The following is a 24,729-nucleotide window of genomic DNA, read 5'->3' on the forward strand; positions in this document are numbered from 1 at the left end:
ATCTATTGTAGTAGGTTTAAATGAATCAAGATGTTTGTATGGTAGTCTAGTGTTAAGTGAACTAATGGGTAGAGTGGTGGCTGCCTGGGTAGCTACGATGTTTTCCCTAATAGCCGAAATTTTGTTAGAAAAGAAGTTCATGAAGTCGTTACTATTGTGTTGAAGTTTACTATTGGTTTCTGTTTGTTCTTTGTTTCTAGTCAGTTTCGCAACTGTGCTGAAGAGGAAACGAAGGTTATGATTCTCATTTATAAGTTTGCTAAGATATGTAGATCTGGCGGTTTTAATAGCCTGTCTGTAGTGTTTAACACTCTCTTTCCATGCTGCACGCCATACTTCTAACTTTGTGCTTCTATAATTTCTTTCCATTTTTCTAGCTGCCTTTTTAAGGGCTGTGGTGTGATGGTCATACCATGGAGCTGGCGGTTTTTCTTTGAATCTCTTTTTTCGAATGGGAGCAACGGCATCCAATGTGTTAGAACAGACATTGTTTAGGTTTTCTATTACAATATCTAGATCGTCACAGTTATCTGCTACATGTTTCATTTGGGACAGGTCTGGAAGAGTGCTAATAAAGCTATCTTTAGTGGTGGAAATTATTGTTCTGGCTAGTCGGTAGCATGTTGTGGATTGAGTGATCCTATCTAGAAGTACAGTGTATGACACAAGGTAATGGTCAGAAACTGCATCACTCTGAGGTGATATTTCGACGTCATTAATATTGAGTCCGAGTGACAGAATTAAGTCTAATGTGTGCTTACGAGTATGCGTTGGCCCTGTCACGTTTTGTCTAATATTGAGAGAATTTAGAACATCAATAAACGATTGTCCTAATGCGTCTTTTGGGTTATCCACATGGATATTATAATCACCAACAATAATAGCTTTATCTACAGTGACTACAAGCTCAGATAGGAAATCTGCTATTTCTTTAAGGAAATCTGCATGGTGGCCCGGTGGTCTATAGATTGTCGCTAAGGCAAAAGAAAGCTGTTTGTGGTTACGATCCGTTATTTCCATATTTAACAACATTAGTTCAAATGATTTAAATTTTAGCTCAGATTTTTGGTTTACTTTGAAAATTGTGTTGTATATTGTAGCTACACCACCCCCTCTCCCCTTTAATCGAGGTTCGTGTTTATAATAATAGTCTTGTGGGATGGATTCATTTAAACGAATGTAGTCGTCTGCTTTAAGCCAGGCTTCTGTTAAACAGAATGCATCTAAGTTTTGGTCTGTAATTATTTCATTGACAATAGGTTCTTTATTGGTAAGCGATCTAATGTTAAGAAGGCCGAATTTTAACATTCGAGATTCATCTGTTAATGTATTGTTTTCTAATTTTATATTAATCAGATTTGTACCAGATGTAACAAGCGGTGCTCTGTATTTATTTGTTCGGGGAACAGATATTGTGTATGTTATGTACTTGTTACGGTGTGTTCTCGGAGTTTCGTGTCTGTATTTGTCATACCTTGCTGTTTAATTAAAAATACACTGCATATTGGATCCACCTGCTCTGTCGTCTCTTGCCTGTGTGTCGCACACCCTGACAAACGTGGGGGGTGGTCATGAGATGGTAAGAGACCAATAGCCGCGTTTGCACTATCGGGCTTCAAGCGGGCGCGCCAGTGCCTGCCGAGGCCTGTGGCGTTTGCATTGTCACTTCCGGGGCATGATCGTGCCTCACTGGTGCTTCGTTGGGGCTTAAGGCCCGGCTTTTCTGGCCCGCCGAATTCCTTGGGCCAGAGCGGGCTTCTCGGGGCTAGGGGAGTGGTAAAGGTCAAAGGCGGAGTTTATCTGAGTCTCTGGCAAGATGCGCAACCATCTGTCTGCAGATTTAAAACTTTAAAAATAATCGGGATCACCAGTAATTTACTGTTTAACGGAAGATGCCTGCTACGTTTGTACTTCGGACTGAAGAAAATGATCTGCATATGTAAAAAAAACAAAGACGCGTTACAACGCCGAATTCATCACGCTAAGGATCCGGCGCACACCGCTACCGGTTCGGGAGAAGTTTATAAAGTTTCCGGCACAGAACAAAGGATTTAAAGTGCAACAGTGCTGAGAAATTAAAGATGTGTGGTGGATCATCATTTCATCGTCCATGTATTAAAGAAGCGATCACTCGAGTCACGATGGTATCTACAGTCGGTGAGTAACATGCTACATAACGTTTGCATACAAAACACTTAAAATACAATACAATTAACGATTGCATAAGTGTCTTACATGGGTGTTTGTTGTGTTTTTTGTGTTATATTGTCATCTCTGTTGAATTTTTTAGTCAGCCCTTAGAAAAAGTAACCAAGGTTTTATTATATTAGTCATAGCCATGCTTTCTGGTATTTTGGAGATTAATTTGACTCTTATATGAATGTAGCAAACTTATGTGGGTATACTGTATGTGTATTTACAAACCCTTTATACAAAACATCACATGTGCTGCTTTCTTTTGTGTCCGTTTTACAGAAAAATGCCAACGTAAAGCTTTCAATTTGTCATCCAGGAGTTTTTATTTTGTATATGAGAGATGACACAGCAACAGATGAAAGAGCAGGAGATGAAATGAAGATGATGATGATGAGACGACAGGAGCCATGGATGTTGAAATCCGTCCGGAGGAGATGTCTTTAAATACACCTGTTTGTGCACTGATATAAACTTCATATGTAAATAAAGTACTGCGCTATTATTACTACGGCTGCTTGTCAGTTTATTGAAAATGATTGCTTTATAAGGATCACATCTGAAACACAGAAATGGTATGCAACAAAATGGTAAATATAACCATCATTAACTTAACCACTGTAACATAGCTTTTTAAATACTTGTGCATATTCAGAGTTGATTCTTAACGAGTACATTTTCTAATGATTTCTCAAACGTTTTGAGATGCAAGTAAAGTGATTTTCAGTCTTATTCAGCTATTCGAGGCAGTTCTTTATAGACAAGTATTTATTGATTGACACATTATTGAAATAGCTATTAGACAGTTACCTTGTGTTTCATGTGATGTTCAACTATTAATGTTTTCATGATTAAAGATATCATACCTCTTATAATGTGTAAGTATGTTTACATCGCCATAGAATTATAATTACAAACTTAACATTGCATAATTAGACACACGTGCATATTTTAAAATAAGATTATTTTATATAAATGTAAAACTATGACTTGTTATATTCTTTAAAATATTGTGTATATAGTATAATGGCACATTAGGTAGATGAACGCTTTATTTGTAATTATCCTACTTCATAAAGTTAACTATTGCTTATTGATCTGATATTGTCTCGTCGTGAGATCGCTCGTGTGCAGCCAACATAAACTTCAAGTGTAACACCGCGGATGGAGCAAACATCTTTATCTTCTCATCTTGGCTTTCACCGTGCAAACAGCCGCCTCAGTTATTTTCATTATGTTGTTGTATGATGATGCGATCTCACTCCCGTCTCCTGTCAGATTGAAGTGACTTCCTCACGGTAAAACAGGCAGAGTTGTGTGACGTTACATCCAGTAGGCGTATTAAGGGCAGGGTTTTCTGAAGCGCTGCGGCGCTATTGGCTTGACAATGCAAACGCGTCGTGATTTTGGCTACACAGCTGGAGGTCTGAGGCTATTGGCTCCGCGAGGCCCGTTTAAAGCCCTGGCTCGCACAGGCCCGATAGTGCAACTGAGGCTATTGACAGCGCTGACCGTTGTCACATGGTGTACAGTGTGGCGTTTCGAGTACGGTAAAAATAACATATGTGAACACGGACCACACTAATTAAAAATGTATACAATGTATTTTGGTGCGCACCAACATATGTGAAAACACCCTTAAAGAGTAACTAAACCCTAAACCAACTTTTTTTAGTTAATGATCTGTAAGAATGGGGCCTTATTAGTGCTGTTCATTGATTTTAGTAAGTTTTTTGACATTTGGATGTAAAGTGTTTCAATACTACAATATATGGCGTAAAAACGTCTGAGTGCTGCCCTCTTCAGGTTGAACGGTGGCTACTACAGTTGAATTTTCCTATTGGATGGTGGGTCCAAAAAATGACTTGTGACGTAAGCAGATTCAAGCTTACCACGCCCTTGTTACGATCTCACCACACACTTGATACGAGCTTAGTTCTTCCCCTCTATCTCCTTGGGATCTGCCCACTTTTCTTGCATTTTTCAAATATTGCCAGTGGGTGGAGTCAGGCTCTGACCAGGGGTTTAGGTACGCTTTAATTTGGTTCGCGGGAATGTCCCCCTCACAAGTCAACAATACCAAAAGTTGAAAAAGAAGAAATGTGAGATAAAAATCGTTGCAGACAAGAAGATTAGTGTTATAAGAAAAAGACGTTTGATAAACCATGAGGGGGGTTTCTTTCTACCCCTCCTAAGCGTCACAATACCTTTTATTACCAGCCTGATTGCCTCTAGATAAAAACCAAAGCATGGAATATGCAGAGAAAATGTATTTAGTCCTGCAACACCAACTGGATAAACTAAAGACCGATGCCCTTCGCGACTCTATTCAACAGGTTGTTGAGAGCGACATGGATCAATCTGTAAGAAATATTTTACACAGAAACTATTTGGATGTCTATGAAAAGGCAAAGCTGTCCTGGAAGACCAGGAAGTCATCACATAGTCAACACGTAGATGATGTTGTGACTGATGTGTTAAACAATGTACCATAAAAAGGTTTTAAAACATTCAGTACATTTTAGATAAAATGTCTAAAGCTTAAGATGTATCTTCATGGGCCGAATCAGGGGAATTTGTATTTTAGGGGAAACCTATACACAGATCGCATTTTTATGATTTAGTGACAAGTGTTACAGCTTCACAAAAGATCAGACAAACACAGACCTGTAGGATGGTCAGAGTTTTCAGAGGCTATCGCATTGCTAAATTTGCCTTATTCTATACTACCAAACCACAATGTTTGACAGGCTGTAATCTTTTAAATCTAATCCATTGCCACATATGTATACACCATCCAGAAAAAGAAAAAACGTAGATCTCGAACTTGTACATCTGCTATCCTATTGGATGAGCCTATGTTTAAATCACCTAAACTCGATTATAATCAATGGCTACATCTCTAATCTTTTAAAAAAAAAATTTATTTTAAAACAGGTGTTTTATGTCATCATTATATGCATTGTTGTTGAATGAATGTATTAACAAATAAAAACAAACCCTCTGAAGAAAATAGTTTTGTGTTTTTATTGATTAATTAGGAATGTGACACAAACATTTCACCCGTCTGTACACATTGAACTCATTTAAACGCATCCTTATAACAAGCAGACGGTTTTAGCTTTTTAACAAAACATGATACATTATTCATAGTCTTTTTTAATCAGACATGGTGATTACATTACCTATATAAAAATTATCATGGCTTTTATTCATCACATCTAGAGTTTTTAAACAAACAAGATGACAATATGGTATGACCATCACACCGCAGCCCTTAAAAAGGCAGCTAGAAAAATGGAAAGAAATTATAGAAGCACAAAGTTAGAAGTATGGCGTGCAGCATGGAAACAGAGTGTTAAACACTACAGACAGGCTATTAAAACCGCCAGATCTACATATCTTAGCAAGCTTATAAATGAAAATCATAATAACCCTCGTTTCCTCTTTAGCACAGTTGCGAAACTGACTAGAAACAAAGAACAAACAGAAACCAATAGTAAACTTCAACACAATAGTAACGACTTCATGAACTTCTTTTCTAACAAAATTTTGACTATTAGGGAAAACATCGTAGCTACCCAGGCAGCCACCACTCTACCCATTAGTTCACTTAACACTAGACTACCATACGAACATCTTGATTCATTTAAACCTACTACAATAGATGAGCTCTCTAAACTAGTCACATCATCCAAATCATCGTCCTGTATATTAGACCCCGTTCCCACAAAACTACTTAAAGAGGTATTCCCTGTAGTGTCAACCCCGGTTCTAAATATCTTGAACTCATAGCTAGAAATAGGATACGTTCCAACAGCTTTCAAACTAGCAGTTATTAAACCGCTGATTAAAAAACCACAGCTTGACCAAGGAGAACTTAATAACTTTAGACCAATCTCAAATCTCCCTTTTCTTTCGAAAATATTAGAAAAGGTAGTGGCAAGCCAGTTACGCACATTCTTGACAAATAATAGTACATATGAAAAGTTCCAATCAGGATTCAGGCCCCACCATAGCACAGAGACAGCGTTGCTTAGAGTTACAAATGACCTCCTATTAACATCCGATCGTGGTGAAATCTCAATTCTTATATTACTAGACCTTAGTGCAGCCTTTGACACAATAGATCACACAATCTTACTCAATAGACTAGAAAACTATGTTGGTATCAGTGGTCAGGCGCTAGCCTGGTTTAGGTCATATCTAACCAATCGCTATCACTTTGTTTATGTAAATGAGGAAGAGTCATATCACTCCCTGGTTAAATACGGTGTACCGCAGGGATCAGTTTTAGGTCCTATCCTGTTCTCGTTATACATGTTACCCCTAGGAGACATTATCAGGAAACATAACATAAGTTTTCACTGCTATGCGGATGATACCCAGCTTTACATCTCCTCGCATCCCAGCGAAACACACACGTTTTCTAAGCTAAAAGACTGCATTAGCAATGTTAGTGACTGGATGGCACATAACTTTCTTAAGCTCAACTCCAATAAGACAGAGATACTTATTATTGAACCAAATCGCTACAAACATAATATGTCAGATTACAAATTGCACATAGATGGCTGTACTGTGGTGCCATCTTCCACGGTTAGGAACTTAGGTGTGATGTTCGACAGCAACTTATCCTTTGATAGTCATATCGCCAACGTCTGCCGCACAGCATTCTTCCATCTTAGAATTATCTCAAAAATACGCCATATACTGTCTACATCTGACGCAGAGAAGCTTATTCATGCTTTTATGACCTCTAGAATAGACTATTGTAACTCGCTACTTGGGGGATGCCATTCAAATCAGGTCAACAAGCTTCAGCTAGTTCAAAACGCTTCTGCAAGGGTATTTACTCGATCTAAGAAGTATGACCACATAAGCCCAATTCTGGCTTCTTTGCACTGGCTACCAGTTAAATATCGCATCCAATTTAAAATATCACTAATCACCTACAAAGCTTTAAATGGCTTAGCACCCTCATATCTTAGAGAATTACTATCAGAATACAATCCATCACGCACACTACGGTCGCAAAATTCTGGTCTATTGATTATCCCTAGACTATCAAAAGTGTCTAAAAGTGGAAGATCCTTTTCCTACTTAGCCCCTAAGCTCTGGAATGATTTACCAACCGATGTCCGAGAATCAGACACAGTCGATCATTTTAAATCTAGACTTAAAACTTTTCTCTTCAACAAAGCATTCGCGTAATTTGTCTAGTAAAGGTTCTTAACTCACAATAGTTATTTTCACGGAACAAAGCACTCACGGTCATAACACAGACCAACCAAATAAATAAATAAAACCTTTTCTGCATGAACACTTAAAATTAATTGCATTAAATAGTTTGCCACCGTTTGCCACTGAACCTGCATTAACGACGACAGTGGGGCTTCCAGCCTTTGTCAAACGGTTTGGCACGTATGGTTGGGTTGCGATTTTGGTGCTTTTGTATGTCTTGTGAATAGTATGCCATACCGACCCGTTTGCCACTGAACCTGCATTAACGACGACAGTGGGGCCTCCAGCCTTAGTCAAACAGGTTGGTATGTATGGTCGGGTTGCGTTTTTCGCGCTTTCGTGTGTCTTGTGAATAGTATGCCATACAGACCCGTTTGCCACTGAACCTGCATTAACGACGACAGTGGGGCTTCCGGTCTTAGTCAAACGGGTTAGCACGTATGGTCGGGTTGCGATGTTTTTGGCGTTTTCTCCTGGTCCTGTAAATGGTATACAATATAGACCCGTTTGCCACTGAACCTGCATTAACGACGACAGTGGGGCTTTAGGCCTTAGTCAAACGGGTCGTCAGGTTTCATTTTCTCTTAAAGATCGGAAGGTGACCCTTATTTACCATATATACCCTCGCATTGGGCCCCCAATTTGCTAAATCCTCAACTGTGGATAGTTAGTCTGTCTGGAACTAAGCTGAGTTAAACCACATCACTGTGTGACACTTCAATACATATGAACGGCCGCTACGCTAATACGATTTTGTTTTTCTCTCCCTGTCTCGTCCTCGACCCGAGGACAACGAGACAAACAGACCCAGTCCCGGTTGATGTGAAAGTCGGCACACCTCTGATCTACTGGCCGTCCTTCAACGTGATACCCAGCTGATGCCTGACCAACGATCACCGGCAGAACCGCTTAATCTCCGCTAAATCTCCTTATCCGTTCTCCCAAGGGTTTTTCCCTCCTAGGACTTATTTTTCCTCGGATAAAAGCCCGGGGTTTTTTTTTTCTCCTAGGGGGTTTTTCACCCCGGGGAGGCAGCCTTTTTGGGTTTTACCTAGCTTCCTCTTCTAGACGTTGCTTTAGTAATACGTGCACTTATAATATTGAGTCATAGCCGCAGCAAATTTAACTGCTCATGCTATCATGTATTTTGTTGTGCTATCTGTCGTTTTTCTGTGCTTTTCACTGCTTCTATTTATGTAAAGCTGCTTTGAAACAATTGACTTTTGTGAAAAGCGCTATATAAATAAAATTGAATTGAATTGAATTGAACAATATACCCATAAAGCATGAGACAATGCATCTGCAACTACATTGTCACGTCCTCGAATGTGCCTAATCTCCTAGTTATAAACTTGCAAAATCAAACTCCACCGAATTAAATGCTGGTTACAATTGCCCATGCAATCGAGAAAAAACAAAGGGTTGTGATCTGTGTATACCACAACCGGATCTGCAGCACCTCCAACATACACCTCAAAGTGCTGCAAGGCAAGCACAAGAGCAAGGGCTTCCTTTTCTATTGTCGAATAAGCACGAGCGATAGGAACGACTGGCAAAAGAAACATCAGCGGCAAGTGATTTGTCAGCGCCTGGCACTCTTGCTTTAACTGGTCATCACAATCGTTCACAGACACAAAGTGATCGGACTACATCAGCGGCTATGGACAGAGCTGCAATGATAACACAAGGATATGAATCGACAAGTTTTAATAACCCAAGAATGTTTCCATGGACAAATGATGAGGACATTGAACATTATTTAATTACTTTTAAGCGAATTGCTCATGCTAGCAGATGGCCACAGCAAGATTGAGTGTTACATCTCTTCATTGGAATTCATTGGACTATGATTGTGTCAAGCAAGTAATACTGGAGAAGTTTGAAACTAAACCTGAAACATTCCGACAGCGTTTCAGAGCATACAACCAACAAGAGGAAGAAACGCAGCGAGAAATGTATGTAAGATTGAAAGATCTGTACTAAAGGTGGATGAACCCTTCACAAAGATCCAAATAAGAGATTGGCGACCAGATAGTGCTTGAACAGTTTCTTAAGTTGTTGAATCCTGAAGTAAAAACATGGGTGAAGCAGAACAGCCCGACTTCATGTAAACTTAAGGCAGAAACGGCAGAGACGTTTACAGCTGCAAGGCGATCGTTACATCAACCAAGATGATGGTGAGGCACCAACTACAGCCCAACCGGTAAGTCTAGGGATGCTTAGGGTAGTGGTCTGACAAATTTTGATGCCGATAACCGAAATGTTACAAACTAGTTTTAACCGGAGTAACGTTATCAGTATGCAAACAGGCGGAGTTGTTCAGTACAGTAGAAAGTCTGTAATTATATGTCATGGATGTGGCCAGTCTGGGCATACCAAAGCAGATTGTCCTGGGCAAAATGTGACTAATACACGCCTAGCATATGAGTTAAGATCATCTGTGAAACTATATGAAATTGAACTGAACACTGATACAGTAATTGATGTGAAAATAGGAAACACAACGTTTAAAGCACTGGTCAATTGAGGTTCAAGTCAAACATTAGTTAGATCAGAGTGTGTAGAAAAGTAAAATATGCTGTCTGTTGTATCCACAGAGATGAAAAAGAGTACCCCCTAAACTGAAATGGTGATTGAAATTGAAGGCCAAGCATACAGTTTGACTGTTGGGATAATTGACAAAGCACCTGATATTAGGCAGAGACATACCTGTGTTGGTGGATCTGCTACAAAGGTTAAAGGTGTTGCAACTGGCTCATTCAGCACCATGTGCAGGTTCATCTGGGTCAGCAGAAAACACTGTCTAGAATTGCTAGTAGGTTTTATTGGCCAATGCTCTATTCAGATGTTTTTGATTTTTGTAAATCATGTCCAGAATGTCAGCTGGTCAGACCAGCTAAAAAGAGTGATAGAGCACCTCTTGTAAGTTTACCTATTATTGACATTCCATTCACTTGTATTCCAATGGACATTGTAGGACTGTTGGAAAGGAGGAGATCTGGTAATAAGTACATTTTGGTTTTGCTGATTATGCAACACGTTATCCAGAAGTTTTTCCTCTCAGAAACATCAAGACGAGGCAGGTAATAAATGCGTTAGTCAAGGCCGCCTTAATGCACGGGCTTACCTGGGCTGAAGCCCAGGGGCCTCCCAAGTTCAAGGGCCTCCCAAGTTTGCGTTCATGATGAGCTGAAAAGGTCATATTGTTTTGTAACTTGTCAGGTTTTCTGTCAATCACTCTAATTGCACGTTACATGGCTGCTGATTGGTCCGTTGTAACTTAACGTGAAATAAAATGTTAGACGTAACATATTTTTTATTCTGCGTGATGTAATTAAGTGCGCGTTGTCAACTTGACATTCCTGCATGTTAGACTGAGTGTGACAGAGAAACGGGAAATAATCCACCAACAAATGAAAGAGTAATTTCTGAAATTTCATAAAAAGCACTGAGGTGCAGGTCTCTCTCTCTTTCGCGCGCGCGCTCGCTCGTTTGCTCTCTCTGTGCTCCTGCAGCTGTCTGAGTCTCTGGCATGCAGAAGTCTCTCCAAACGTGCACAAGAAACTGTGCCGCTAAATTAAGAAAGGAGTTCCCGCACATAATGCTGTTAGTTGTTATAAAGTTTAAGTTTACTCGCGTTTATATCAGTGACGCGTGCGCAGCTGGAGCGATGTTTGACGCGACGTTAGCTCACAGTACACACATCTGTTGGTTTAGAAAGACGAGAAAGAGACGCAACGGTAAAGGTGCAAATCTAAGAAAGTAAAGAGCGACTAGACCATCTCAAATGATCATCCCCTGATAGCACCATTATAATCTCATTATCTTAAGATCTTATATACAGGTATGTTCCCTGTCTGTCTTGTGCATATTCATACTTGGTCGTTTTACATGCTTATGTATGCATAAATACTAAATACAATGCATACTATATCTTCAATAGCCTACAAAATAAATAACTGATTAAAAAACAAGATTCTGTCTAAAGACTTATCTTTTGTTATCATTAATGCATTTAACAAGATTCTGTCTATAAAGACTTATCTTTTGTTATCATTAATGCATTTTCACTTTAAAACTAACTTTAACTTATTATATTTTTAAAACTGTGTTGAGCATTTAGTTGTGAGTGGCAATTTTCTGCAAATTTGTATTTTCCAAAAACTATATAAATATAAAGCTTATAAACATATATACTTTCACACATTTTGGTTTTATTATCACCACATGTTGCTGTGTGTGGTTGTTAAATAAAGTGTCTTGTGTTTATGCTCAAGTGGGCTCAGTGATATGTTAATAACAATATTATGGTGTTTTCTGGCTCAAAGAGGGAAAACTCACTGTTGTATGTCTCGAAAGAAACTAATGCATTTTGTGATGTACCTAGATATTACACTTAAAAAAAAAAATTAGACTATAAATCGAGGGGAAGGGGGGCCTACAAAACCTCTTAGCCCCGGGGCCTCACATTAGGTTAAGGCGGCCCTGGCGTTAGTGCAACTCTTTTCACTAGTAGGGTTGGCTAAGGAAATAATCACAGATCAAGGCACTAACTTTACATCTAAGTTAATGAAACAAGTTTGTTCAATGTTGTGTATACATCCGATACAGACCACTCCTTACCACCCTCAGACTGTTGGTATGGTAGAAAGATTCAACCAGACCATTAAGTCAATGTAACACATTTTTGTGTCTGATACAGGTTCCGATTGGGATCAATGGTTGCCATACTTGATGTTCGCTTACCGTGGAAGTGCCACAATCATCAACAGGTTTCATACCATCTGAGATGCTATATGAACGTCAGGTCCGGGGACCGTTGCATGTGCTTGGGAAGGAGGTAATGCATGTGAACAAACAAATATCATGTCATATGTTCTGAAGATGAGAGAGATATTAGACTCAATGACTGAGGTGGTAAGTGCTAACTTGATAAAAGCACAACAGCAGCAGAAACACTGGCATGATCTGTCAAGTAGGGAAAAACGCTTGCTCCAAGTCAGAAAATGTTATTGTTACCTCCTACTTTTAAAAGTTTGCTTTTGGCTAAATGGCAAGGGCCATATGAAGTGCTTAGAAAGTCCTACGAACGATGAGATTTCTGTACCCGATCGTAAGAAAGAGTCAGATGTTCCACATGAATCTGTTGAGGCCTTGGAATAAGAGAAAGGGCTCATGGTCAAAACAGTTGTGGGCAAGGAGAGTTGAGGAAGAAGAAGAATTGGAAGAACAATATTTTCCTGTTGATTCAAAGTTAACTTTCCCAGCAACAGATCATTTGACACCTAAACAGCAGATAGAGTTCCAGAAAATGGTAGCAGAGGGTCTGTTTTACGATAAACCAGGCAAAACAATGCTTTTACACCATAACATTCACACAGCATTTGTTTATCATACGCATGCGCGCAAGTTTTACAAGATTTTCCTTATAACAATAACCTTGCATGTAATTGGAGGAGCCCGACAGGCTTCTCGCCTTCGTCCAATCACGTGCAAGGTCATGGCTACGACTCTTATATCAGTACAAGACGAGCAGACGTTTGGTGTTTGTAACTCCAAAAAGAGAAGACGGGTGCACAATCCCAAGATTGCGGTAAGAATAATTTTATGTATAAGCATATTTTTAATTAGCCCAAGCTAAAAGCCCAAGCTGTGTGTTTTATAACTTAGAGGTGTTTTTTGTCTTGTAATTTTTAGGAGGCTGTACGGCATGAGGCACACTGTAGGCGCTATAAACCAGAGCAAGGGTAACGTTACGTTACGATTTAAAGAATATATTTTAATTCTTGTATAAGGAAATAGATACGTTAATAGATCCGAGCTTAAACCCGCACATTTTGTTTTCACAGACTAACGAAGCCGTGACCTCCTATTTGCTTGGGGCTATTTCAGCAAGTCAGATTTAACTGCTGAGAATGACGACGTAATTTTAAGTAAATGTAATTGTTTTCCAGCTGCCTGTAAGACGTATTATGAGTCGATACGCCAGAGCTTCTGATACAAACAACCTGAATTCGCGTCGCAGGCGGAAAATGCGAAAGTTTAGCTCGGAGTCGATCCAGAAGAAAAAGGGACAGATTTAAAATATTAGATCAGTTTTTTGTCGATGTGAGTATTTTTCAGGTCACTTATTGTCTTTATTGATCGTATTACAGTTGCTGGAAGCGAGACGAAGTGTGCTGGCTGAGGATGAGATGGACATTTGGAAGTGCGCCACCATAGATCTCATGTCTGATGAGGAAGACTGCATTGTTGACGGGGTGTCTGGATGGATTGTGCGGCCACCGCCTTCTCACAGCCTGGAACTCTCCGAGCTCTGTGCCAAGCTGCAATACAGATTAGAAGCGATACCAAAGTACAGGGCAACTCACCATATATGCCTGCAAAAGTTACTTTTTTACGCTTTTTTTCAACACTTTGATCACTTTGAAAAAGATTTTTAGGGATCTTTCCCGAATGTCTTGGGCACTTTTTGACGTGTTTGGAGGACAACATAAGAGACATTATGCTGCTTTGTACATAGTTGTGTGTTTCTTTCTCTTTCTTTGAATAAACAGCTGTGTGTTTATAAATAAACCTCTTTGTTTTCTCTTATATTCCTTGATGGTGTGAATAGTGTAGTACATAGCGCACTGACATTAATATATGATAAATTATTATAACATAAATTATATATTTATTATTATTATTATTGAGTTTTACATTTATAATGAGCCAGGGTGCCCAATAACTCCCCCTTTTAGAGTAACGGCCCGACTTGAATTTACCCACTCAGTATTGACTGAAGCCACTACTTTAAACAAGAAAAATCCCTTGTGATTGGTTTGAAGTGATCTGCCAACCATTCACGGGGGATTTTACTTGTTTAAATGTAGTGGCTTCAGCCAATACTGAGTGAGTATATTCAAGTGGGCCGTTACTCTAGTTTCGCTTCTATTTGTTTCTATATCTGGCCTGCAGAGGTTTCGCTGCTATTCATATGCTAATTAGAGGCATCGCACCCGCGCGGGGCTCTCCACCTACGTCATGGTTCGTTTACAACAATTTGTGACACAGACAAACGCAACACTCGCTGCCTGTAAATTGAGGAAAGCGGCCGAAAATTAGGGAGATTTTCGGAAGCCTACAGGCGCTTACGGGGACGAAAATCCCACTTTTCATGCAGTGTTCTCTTCTTCTTCCTAGCATTTTCCTGCTGTGGCGTGGAATCCGCTTATCAGCATTGTCTTCTCCATTTGGCTCGGTCCAGGGCATCTTCGGGGGATGAATTGACCGTCTTCATATTTTCCTTTATTCGATCCATATACCACTTCTTCGGACGTTCAAGTGGGCGGCGGCCCTCTGGCTCAATACGCATGGCAATCCTGGCCACTAATGACTCTTCACTTTGCATTACCACCGTAGCCGGGGACCACACAAATTTGCTTCCGGACATCTTCGTTCATGACACAATCCCAATGTCCGAGGCTCCATCTGAACATCTTCATCTTCATGGTGTGGAGGGCTTGTTCATGTGCAGATGTGGCTGGCCAACACTCGGATCCCTAGAGTGCCACTGGTTGGACGATGGTGTTGTAGATTATGCCTTTCAGTCTGTCCGGCATTTTCCGATCACAGAGGACTCACGTGGCTTGCCTCCACTTCATCCATGCCTCATTGACTCGTGACTTCACATCAGTTGTGATGCTTTCATCTGAGCTGATGGTAGAGCTTGATAGCTTGTTCCACTTCAGTGATGGGCAGAACAGGACCTGGGACAGGTTTAGCACTAATAATCTGTGGTTGGGGAAATTCCTGGTTGCAGATTCCAGGGAATTCCAGAGAAGTAGTCGCTTCAGTGTTAAAAGATGGCGGGCGGGTCTCTGAGGGTGCTGTGGTTTTCATCTTTTATGCACCTGACCAATATCCGAACGATGGCGTGCCTCTGCCAGTCGATAGATCTTGTTGGCATCTTTAGGGGTGTCCAGTTTGACACAGAGTTGGTCATATTGAGCTGATTTCGCCACTGCTACTACTCGCTTAACTGTCGATTTGCAGTTTCTGTAGTGTTGGTTATGCAGCCAGAATGTGGCGCATAACAAGATACCACCCGGAGGCGTAGGTCATGTAAGTCGATTTCGATGGACATGAGGCAATCAAAAACACGATGGGTGGCCCCGACACTATCTTGTTGATTTTGGCTGACTGCAATTCCAATGCCGTTCTGGGTGTTTCTTTCACTGTTGTAGAACAGTTTGTATTCTTCTCCAATCTCCCTGGTCTTTGCTCCACTCCACTTTGTTTCTTAGATGCATGCAATGTCAATACAACGGGCCTTAAGGGCAGCTGATAATTCTCGACCTCTCCCTTTCAATGTTCCAATGTTGAGTGTTCCCAGCTGTAGTTGTACTAACTTCTTTGGCCTGCACCGTCCATGAGCAGGTAGCCCTCATCCACGTCTCGCATTGTTTGGGCAAGGACGGCACGTGTCGCCTCCAAAGGAGGCCCTAGTTTGTATCAAAAGTTGACTCACATATTATTTTAGCAAATTTTGTGCTGAACACAGTGGTATGTGATTAATGTCATTAATATGTGACATGTCATGGAAACCAGGGACACAAGTTGGCAGCACAAGTTTCGAGCAAATGAGAAACAAAGGTTTTTTTCAAAATTTGTGATTTTCGTTTTTTTGCAGAATCTGTTAGTTGAGATCACAAAGAAGCCTCTCCATGTTTGAGATAGCAATTTATGTATATTTAAAAGCATACATTTTGTGGTTGAGATCGGCTTGTTTTTCCGGAGATTCTAGCGTGCAGACGGGGGGCGTCATTGTCTGTGTGTATATTTACATACTGGATAAGCTTGTGTTTTCGCCTCCGCCCCCAAAGGGAACAGCGTGACTACTGTATAAGGATAGTTCGCCCAAAACTGAAAATAATGTAATTAATGACTTACCCTTATGTCGTTCTAAACTCAGAAGACCTCTGTTCATCTTCGGAACACAGTTTAAGTTAAGATGTTTTAACTTTAGATTTAGTCCAAGAGCTTTCTGTCTCCTTCATTGAAAATCTATGTATGGTTTCCATGTCCAGAAAGGTAATAAAAACATCATCAAAGTAGTCCATGTGACATCAGTGGGTCAGTAAGATTGTGTTGAAGCATCGAAAATACAGTTTGGTCCAAAAATAGCAAGAATTACGACTTTATTCAGCATTGTCTTCTCTTCCGGCTCGAGCGTGAAGTCACGTGACTGTAGTGACGCGGCTGCCCTGTTCCTCAGACATGTTTGCTTAGTTTTATTTTTTTTTTCAAACTTATAGCATGCGTCTCCCCAGACTGTAGATGAAGCTCGGGCGCACAAAATAAAAGAAATATAAAAGAAGCTGGGGCGGAACAAATAACAGTCAGCTGCATCGTACGTCAGCCGCATCACTGACTTCATGGGGCGCCACAGTCGGATGACGTCAAAGTACCGCCTTGCAGTCTTGCAGCGCAGCATGAAGTCAAACTCATATGTTACACAGAGATCGTTGCATTTTTTATATAATTGGCTACATGTTTTGTCTATCAATATTTTCCATGAAGTCATTGGCTGATGGAGCAACGAGTGAGCTATTGGTTACATCTCTTAAGGACTTCACGTTTTCGACTGTGCTGTTTTTGGATTATCTGTTACACTACCTCCCTATTTTAAATACAAACTTTGAAGGCGGGTTCATGTGTTTAACGGAACGTAAATACCGGAGTGTAATCTGATATACCCTTACATGTTACGATGTAAATAGTCCTCAGATTGTATATTATATTGTATTACCAGAAGTTCATGCGAAATCTGATGTAAACAATAGACTATATTATCTATATTTCACGGATAATACGCATTTGTGGACAAAAATCATTGGATGATTCACACATCTGAAACAGACTGGATTCGACTTGTGATCCCCACAAAGGTAAAAGTCCTGTTTATTTTTGGATGTTGTCATTCGCACTTCTGTAATAAAATACTACATATGATGCTAGAACATCTCTATCTCAATACGGCTTTACAGGGGGTATGGCTTAGCTAAATGAGATGTAAATGAGCCCTATTGTCTCTCCAGCCAGGGAAAAGGGAAAGTGTTAACTTTTTTTCTTTCTCAATTTCTCAGCATTCTCTTTCTTGAATGTGTTACATTCAAATGGCCACAACTTCTCCAAATCTTATCAGATTTTCATTTGTTACACATCGTTGGAAAGTTAGAAACTGCACTTTCAAAATCTATAAATATCTCAAATTATTTAGTTTATTGGTTCTTCCTTACCCCAAAATAGCTGGTAGAAGTCTGAAAAAAATTCAACCAAAACCTGAGTCTTAGGAGGTTAAAGCAACTGAAAAAAGACCAAATGTAAGAGCATGTCAGAACCTCTGCCAGTGTCCCAAAATGGTCAGACCCCAGGGGGTTAAAAAGCAATACTGTTCCATTAATATTGGATCTGACAGGAATGGCACAGCAGTCTTATGTGAGTAAAATATTTTAGTTCTATGTGTCACTATTGCTTTGTTAGAGATTGCTTGATATGTCCTGATTGTGTGTAACATCTGAGTTTGATTGTTTCAATTTACTAAAAACATGGAACGATTAATAAAGGTCCAGCAATCAACATAATATAACTGTAATATAATGTTATAAATATACAAAGATAGTGATAAGGACTTACCAGCCCCAATTTAGATTTTGTGTTGTGCTTAATGTGTTTACGATAATTTAGGCAAATTGCATTTGAAAGGTCCAACACTCAACAAAAAAAACGTTTTAATCATATACAGTCTTGTTCAAAATAATAGCAGTACAATGTGACTAACCAGAATAATCAAGGTTTTTAGTATATTTTTTATTGCTACGTGGCAAACAAGTTACCAGTAGGTTCAGTAGATTCTCAGAAAACAAACAAGACCCAGCATTCATGATATGCACGCTCTTAAGGCTGTGCAATTGGGCAATTAGTTGAAAGGGGTGTGTTCAAAAAAATAGCAGTGTCTACCTTTGACTGTACAAACTCAAAACTATTTTGTACAAACATTTTTTTTTGTGGGATTTAGCAATCCTGTGAATCACTAAACTAATATTTAGTTGTATGACCACAGTTTTTTAAAACTGCTTGACATCTGTGTGGCATGGAGTCAACCAACTTGTGGCACCTCTCAGCTGTTATTCCACTACATGATTCTTTAACAACATTCCACAATTCATTCACATTTCTTGGTTTTGCTTCAGAAACAGCATTTTTGATATCACCCCACAAGTTCTCAATTGGATTAAGGTCTGGAGATTGGGCTGGCCACTCCATAACATTAATTTTGTTGGTTTGGAACCAAGACTTTGCCCGTTTACTCGTGTGTTTTGGGTCATTGTCTTGTTGAAACAACCATTTCAAGGGCATGTCCTCTTCAGCATAGGGCAACATGACCTCTTCAAGTATTTTAACATATGCAAACTGATCCATGATCCCTGGTATGCAATAAATAGGCCCAACACCATAGTAGGAGAAACATGCCCATATCATGATGCTTGCACCTCCATGCTTCACTGTGTACTGTGGCTTGAATTCAGAGTTTGGGGGTCGTCTCACAAACTGCCTGTGGCCCTTGGACCCAAAAAGAACAATTTTACTCTCATCAGTCCACAAAATGTTCCTCCATTTCTCTTTAGGCCAGTTGATGTGTTCTTTGGCAAATTGTAACCTCTTCTGCACATGCCTTTTTTTTAACAGAGGGACTTTGCGGGGGATTCTTGAAAATAGATTAGCTTCACACAGACGTCTTCTAACTGTCACAGTACTTACAGGTAACTCCAGACTGTCTTTGATCATCCTGGAGGTGATCATTGGCTGAGCCTTTGCCATTCTGGTTATTCTTCTATCCATTTTGATGGTTGTCTTCCGTTTTCTTATACGTCTCTCTGGTTTTGCTCTCCATTTTAAGGCATTGGAGATCATTTTAGCTGAACAGCCTATCATTTTTTGCACCTCTTTATAGGTTTTCCCCTCTCCAATCAACTTTTTAATCAAAGTACGTTGTTCTTCTGAACAATGTCTTGAACGACCCATTTTCCTCAGCTTTCAAATGCATGTTCAACAAGTGTTGGCTTCATCCTTAAATAGGGGCCACCTGATTCATACCTGTTTCTTCACAAAATTGATGACCTCAGTTATTGAATGCCACACTGCTATTTTTTTGAACACACCCCTTTCAACTAATTCAACTACTTGCCCAATTGCACAGCCTTAAGAGCGTGCATATCATGAATGCTGGGTCTCGTTTGTTTTCTGAGAATCTACTGAACCTACTGGTAACTTGTTTGCCACATAGCAATAAAAAATATACTAAAAACCTTGATTATTCTGGTTAGTCACATTGTACTGCTATTGGTTTGAACAAGACTGTAACTGTGGGATGTAACGCTACGTGTTCATAAGCGCAACCTCACAAGCAGATTAGAAATATACATAGTTAGTGATAAGGACTTACCATTTGCGATTTAGCCCACATGGAAAGAACCTATATGTGGATATATGTGCATATATGAAACCTATATGCAGCTTATGCACATATATGCTGCATATATACAGCATATATGCACATATATATAAATATATATGCGCAAATATGAAACATATATGCAGCTAATATGCACATATGCAGCACATGTACAGCATATATGCACATATATAATAATATATATGCACATATATGAAACCTATATGCAGCTAATATGCACATATACGCTGCACATATACATCATATATGCTCATATATGATAATATATACGCTGCATATATGCAAAATTGAGGTGCATATATGTGCATATACAGGCCATATAGGTCTCCTGTATTGCTTCTTAATATCCACATATGAGCCCTATAAGTTATGTCTCCTATAAAGCAGGATCTGGTCATTTTGTAGCTCATATCTCACTTTGGCAAATGTCATACATGCCCAGCTCATATTTTCTATTATCAAGGCAATATCTAAGAACTAACAAAAAAAATGCAAGAACTTATGTATGTGCTAACACATGAAATTTGTGTCACATGTAATTGGCATTTTATGGAATTTAACTACACTCTATGAAAGGATGTGTTAATCCCAGACATGGGGACTTGTGACTTGGTGACTTGGACTCGAGTCGACTCGAGTCGCTATTTTTGTGACTTGTGACTTAACTTGACAAAAAATAAAATACTTGAGACTTGACTCGGGCTTGGAAGTTAAAGACTCGGGACTTGACTTGACTTGAGACACGATGACTTGAATGACTTGAGTGTTAATCACATCATGTTTTCAGTTTAAATATAAAATATGTAAATTATTTTAAAAAATAAAGTCGACCCAGCTGGAGCGCAGGCTGAGAATGGTGTTGTCATGACTGAATCACGACACTATCATTCGCCATGCCCTCTCGTACCTTACGCACACCACGCCCACTTAGATCAGATATCAACATGGAAACCTCCAATTTTGGTCGTCATTTAAAGAGCCATTATGCCCAGTAAGTGCTTGTCAATTTGTTAATATCTGGTTAGTTGGTAGTTAGCTAATGTAATAATAGCTAATGTAGCCCTCATCATACTGTGTTGAGGACAAATGTGGGCAAAATAATTTAGATTTTTTTTTTTAAATACTTATTTTTATTTTTGAATACTTCTTTTTCAAGTTTGCCACCTGAACACACACACAGAGAAAAATTACTTGATTCTACAATGTTAGGGGCGGTTCACATGTCGTGTCTTTTGCGCGCCCAAGTTCGTTATTTCAAATTTAGGCACGCGAACGGAAGAGGTGCGACGCGCTCGTTTTTTCTGGGCACATGTTTGAGAGAGAGAGAGAGAGAGAGAGAGAGAGAGAGAGAGAGAGAGAGAGGGGAGAAAATTTAACAAAGTTTAATGTTGTACATAAACTGTGTTTGAGAGAGAGGGAGGTGTTCAGAGAGGGGTCTGTTGGATGTTAAGCTGTTATTTGTTTTATGGACTCAATGTGGAAAATTTCAAACACGGTTGGCAGAAGTGAAAAATAAAGAATTTATGAAGTTACAATTTTGTTTGATTCCATGATGTATTATACTGAACATGAGTTTTTACAATGCAAATCCAAATGATTGTAATTTACTGATAGTTACTTACTGTATATCTTGTCACTTTATTAAGATCAGATTCTGCAGGTAAAATTACAATAATAAGGTGACTTGACTTGGACTTGACTTGACCTACTACAGGACTTGACTTGACTTGACATAGCCTGTGACTCGACTTGACTTGACTTGCCCAAGAAAAAAAATACTTGGGACTTACTTGAGACTTGAAGGTTCAGACTTGAGACTTACTTGAGACTTGCACATGTGTGACTTGGTCTCATCTCTGGTTAATCCTATTTAATACATTATGTGTCATTTCGTGTTGATTTTGAGTTTAAATAAAGAAAAGGGACAAGATGTGTTAAAACAACACAAAGTGTGTTGTCACAAAAATAACACAGAGTTGTGTTAAGTTAAGGACAACACATTAGATGTGTTATTTTAACACATTCGTTTTAAGAGTTTATGGCAATTACAGGGAGAAAAGTTATGATGTCTGCACGTTTAAAACATTTACAAGATCTGTCTAGGACATGTATGACAAAATGGTTTAATTTAACAGCTACTGTTCAGTGTTTTTTAACAGTGACAGTAGCGCAGATGGTAGAGCAAGTCGTCTAATGATCAGAAGGTTGGTGTTCGAATCCCAGCAGTGGCGCATATGATTGCATTTTTTTTATGATCGGAAGGTTGGATGTTTGAATCCTGGCTCCTGCAGGTGCAGACTGTCATTGGCTGGACCTTTATTTATGTTTAATTTATTAGCAGCTACAGATTTTAATAATTTTACCAATATATAGGTTACATCATATGTATATGTTTCTTTTGCATATTGGCTATTCATTTACACAGCTTTTCTCTAGTTTTGGCCATATTTGCACTTCACCATAATTGACTTACAGGTATTTTGCTCACTAACATTATTTGAATTTAAATACTTAAAACTATTTTAAAAACAATCCATTTACATTTAGTCATTTAGCAGAAGCTTTTGTCCAAAGTGACTTACAAATGAGGTTAACAATAGAAGCAATTATAGCAACACAAGAACAGCAATATATAAGTGCACTGAAAATCAAGTCTAATACAGTATACATAGCCATGTTTTTTGTAAGAATGTATAGATAGAGATCAAGAAAAAAAGGAAAAGAGAAAGATAGTAAGTCGTATATTAGGAAATGAGGTAAAGGCGGAAGAGATGGGTTTTAGCCGATTCTTAAAGACAGCTACAGAGTCAGCAGATCGTGTCGCGACCGGCAGATCGTGGAACAGCTCCAGAGAAGGTACACGATAATGTTTTTTCCCTTTTTGAGATGGCACCACAAGCCGTTGCTCAGTGACAGAGCACAGCGATTGAGAGGGTGCAACGCAATGTAGTAATTTAGTGAGTTACCTTTCACACAGGTAGGTGCCATCCCACTCCAAGTGTTGTTGCTCAGGCAGATTCTCTGATGAGTTCCATTTAGTTTGTATGGTTTATTGCACAAAAACTGGACAGCGATGAGTACATCATTCGGTCCATAAACAAGGAAATGATCACCATTCTCTGGCTTTGGCGGAATCTTACAGTTTTGGTCAGACACTGGAACAAAAGGTCAGAATCATGCATTAGCTCTTTTTTTCATTTGCATCTTATAAATGCTGAAGCAGGGACTTCTTAACATAGGATTCTTAGTCAAAAATATATTCACTAAAGAATGTCAACATTTTAGATTATTCTCACAGATCTACACCAGAGACATTGAAATGGGTTTGCAGATTTCTTACCACAATGTGGAGTCATTGTACTCCATGAGCCATCCAACAAGCAGGTGGCCACCTGAAAGCCTTGTAATGTGTATCCAGGGTCACAGCTGAACAGAGCATGACCTCCAACCCTTACATCGAGATGCTTTGTAATCCCATGGGCTGGACTCAAAGGCGTTCTGCACTCGAGCACTGAAATATCAAACAACTATTACAAATACAGAAGTGGTAAATGGAACAATGAAATGCACAAGGCATGTCTTTGTCTAGTTAATTTATTTAAGAAATAAATCTAAAAAATTTAATACATTTTTGTGGTACTGGCCATTTATTAAAGCTGCAGTTCTTGGATTTAATCAACTTGTAGATGTCTTGCTTAAGAGCTTAATAACGCTGAGCCAAAAGAGAAAGCGATTCATCTTCAGGTGACCAAAGTAGTGTGTGAGTTTGCTATATACCTCATTTACCTTGCTTTTTATGCTTGGATGACATGTTGTTAAGAAAACTTTGCTTGCTTGTTTAGTTAATATACTCAATATATTGACCGACTGTTAAGTTTTATTTTTGACTCTGTTTGTTAGCTTCTGTTAGTGTGTTTGTTAGCCTCTGTTATCAAGTGCTTCATTAGTTTACTCCATCAGCTCTAGCCAAAAAGTTTGTTTTTGTTTCACTTTTATAGTTTTGCACTTAAGGCGCATAGCGACTAGCTCATACCAGCACTTACACACATCATCAACACCTCTCTGCCCACTGGCACTTTCAGTGCAATACTTTCAAGCAGGCACTGGTCACTCCATAGCTTAAAAAAGCAACGCTCAACCCCTCTCTTACTGACAGTTATAGACCCGTCTCTCTCCTTCCTTTCATTGCAAAAACCCTTGACCACATTTCTATTTCTACTATATTTTATCTAAAAAAACTAACTCTTTCTTTCTCTCTCAACAGGTATTGTTTCGGAGTAGTGATAATTTGTATCTTGGTATTAGCACCTTTTGTACCATTGCCTCTCTGTGACAAATCTCTTTATTGTTGCCTAATCTTTGTAAGCCACGTTGGATAAAAGCTTCTGCCTAAATGTAAACGTGACCATTCTTAAACAGAATTTGTAGTTTGGGATCCATTTTAATTGTAAATTTATCACCAAATCAGTAATTCTTTCAGGGGACTGTACTTACCATGTTCACATCTTTTGCCAGTATATCCAGCCAGACAGGTGCAATAAAAAGAGTTTGAGGACTCTGCGATGCAGGTGCCATCATGAAAACATGGAGAGGATATGCATGCTGTACACATACAGACACACACACACACACAAATGTAAGGAATCATTGGTGACGGCTGCTAAATTAGTAAGGAATAATTGACGACGGCCCATTGAATTATTTGAAAATAATACACACCCAAGATGGTAATGCTGGTGTGCATTATTTTCAAATAATTAAAAAAAACTGGA

The 24,729-nt window shown here is 39.2% G+C and overlaps 1 protein-coding gene across 8 annotated transcripts in view; it reads right to left on the minus strand.

The window, feature by feature from the left end:
- pamr1b (peptidase domain containing associated with muscle regeneration 1b) overlaps positions 1-24,729 on the minus strand; it is a 205,704-nt gene that overhangs the window by 104,615 nt on the left and 76,360 nt on the right. For 7 of the 8 annotated variants that reach the window (XM_065297994.2, XM_065297995.2, XM_065297993.2 and 4 more), the window contains 3 exons: positions 24,452-24,559; positions 23,298-23,468; positions 22,924-23,112 (listed from right to left, as the gene is read on the minus strand). In XM_065297994.2, coding sequence (XP_065154066.2) covers positions 22,924-23,112; positions 23,298-23,468; positions 24,452-24,559 — 468 coding nt within the window. The remainder of the gene's footprint in view (positions 1-22,923; positions 23,113-23,297; positions 23,469-24,451; positions 24,560-24,729) is intronic. The other variant, XM_065297996.2, reaches the window with a different exon arrangement.

Source organism: Paramisgurnus dabryanus, chromosome 23 (assembly GCF_030506205.2).
Source record: "Paramisgurnus dabryanus chromosome 23, PD_genome_1.1, whole genome shotgun sequence".
Taxonomy (NCBI): domain Eukaryota; kingdom Metazoa; phylum Chordata; class Actinopteri; order Cypriniformes; family Cobitidae; genus Paramisgurnus; species Paramisgurnus dabryanus.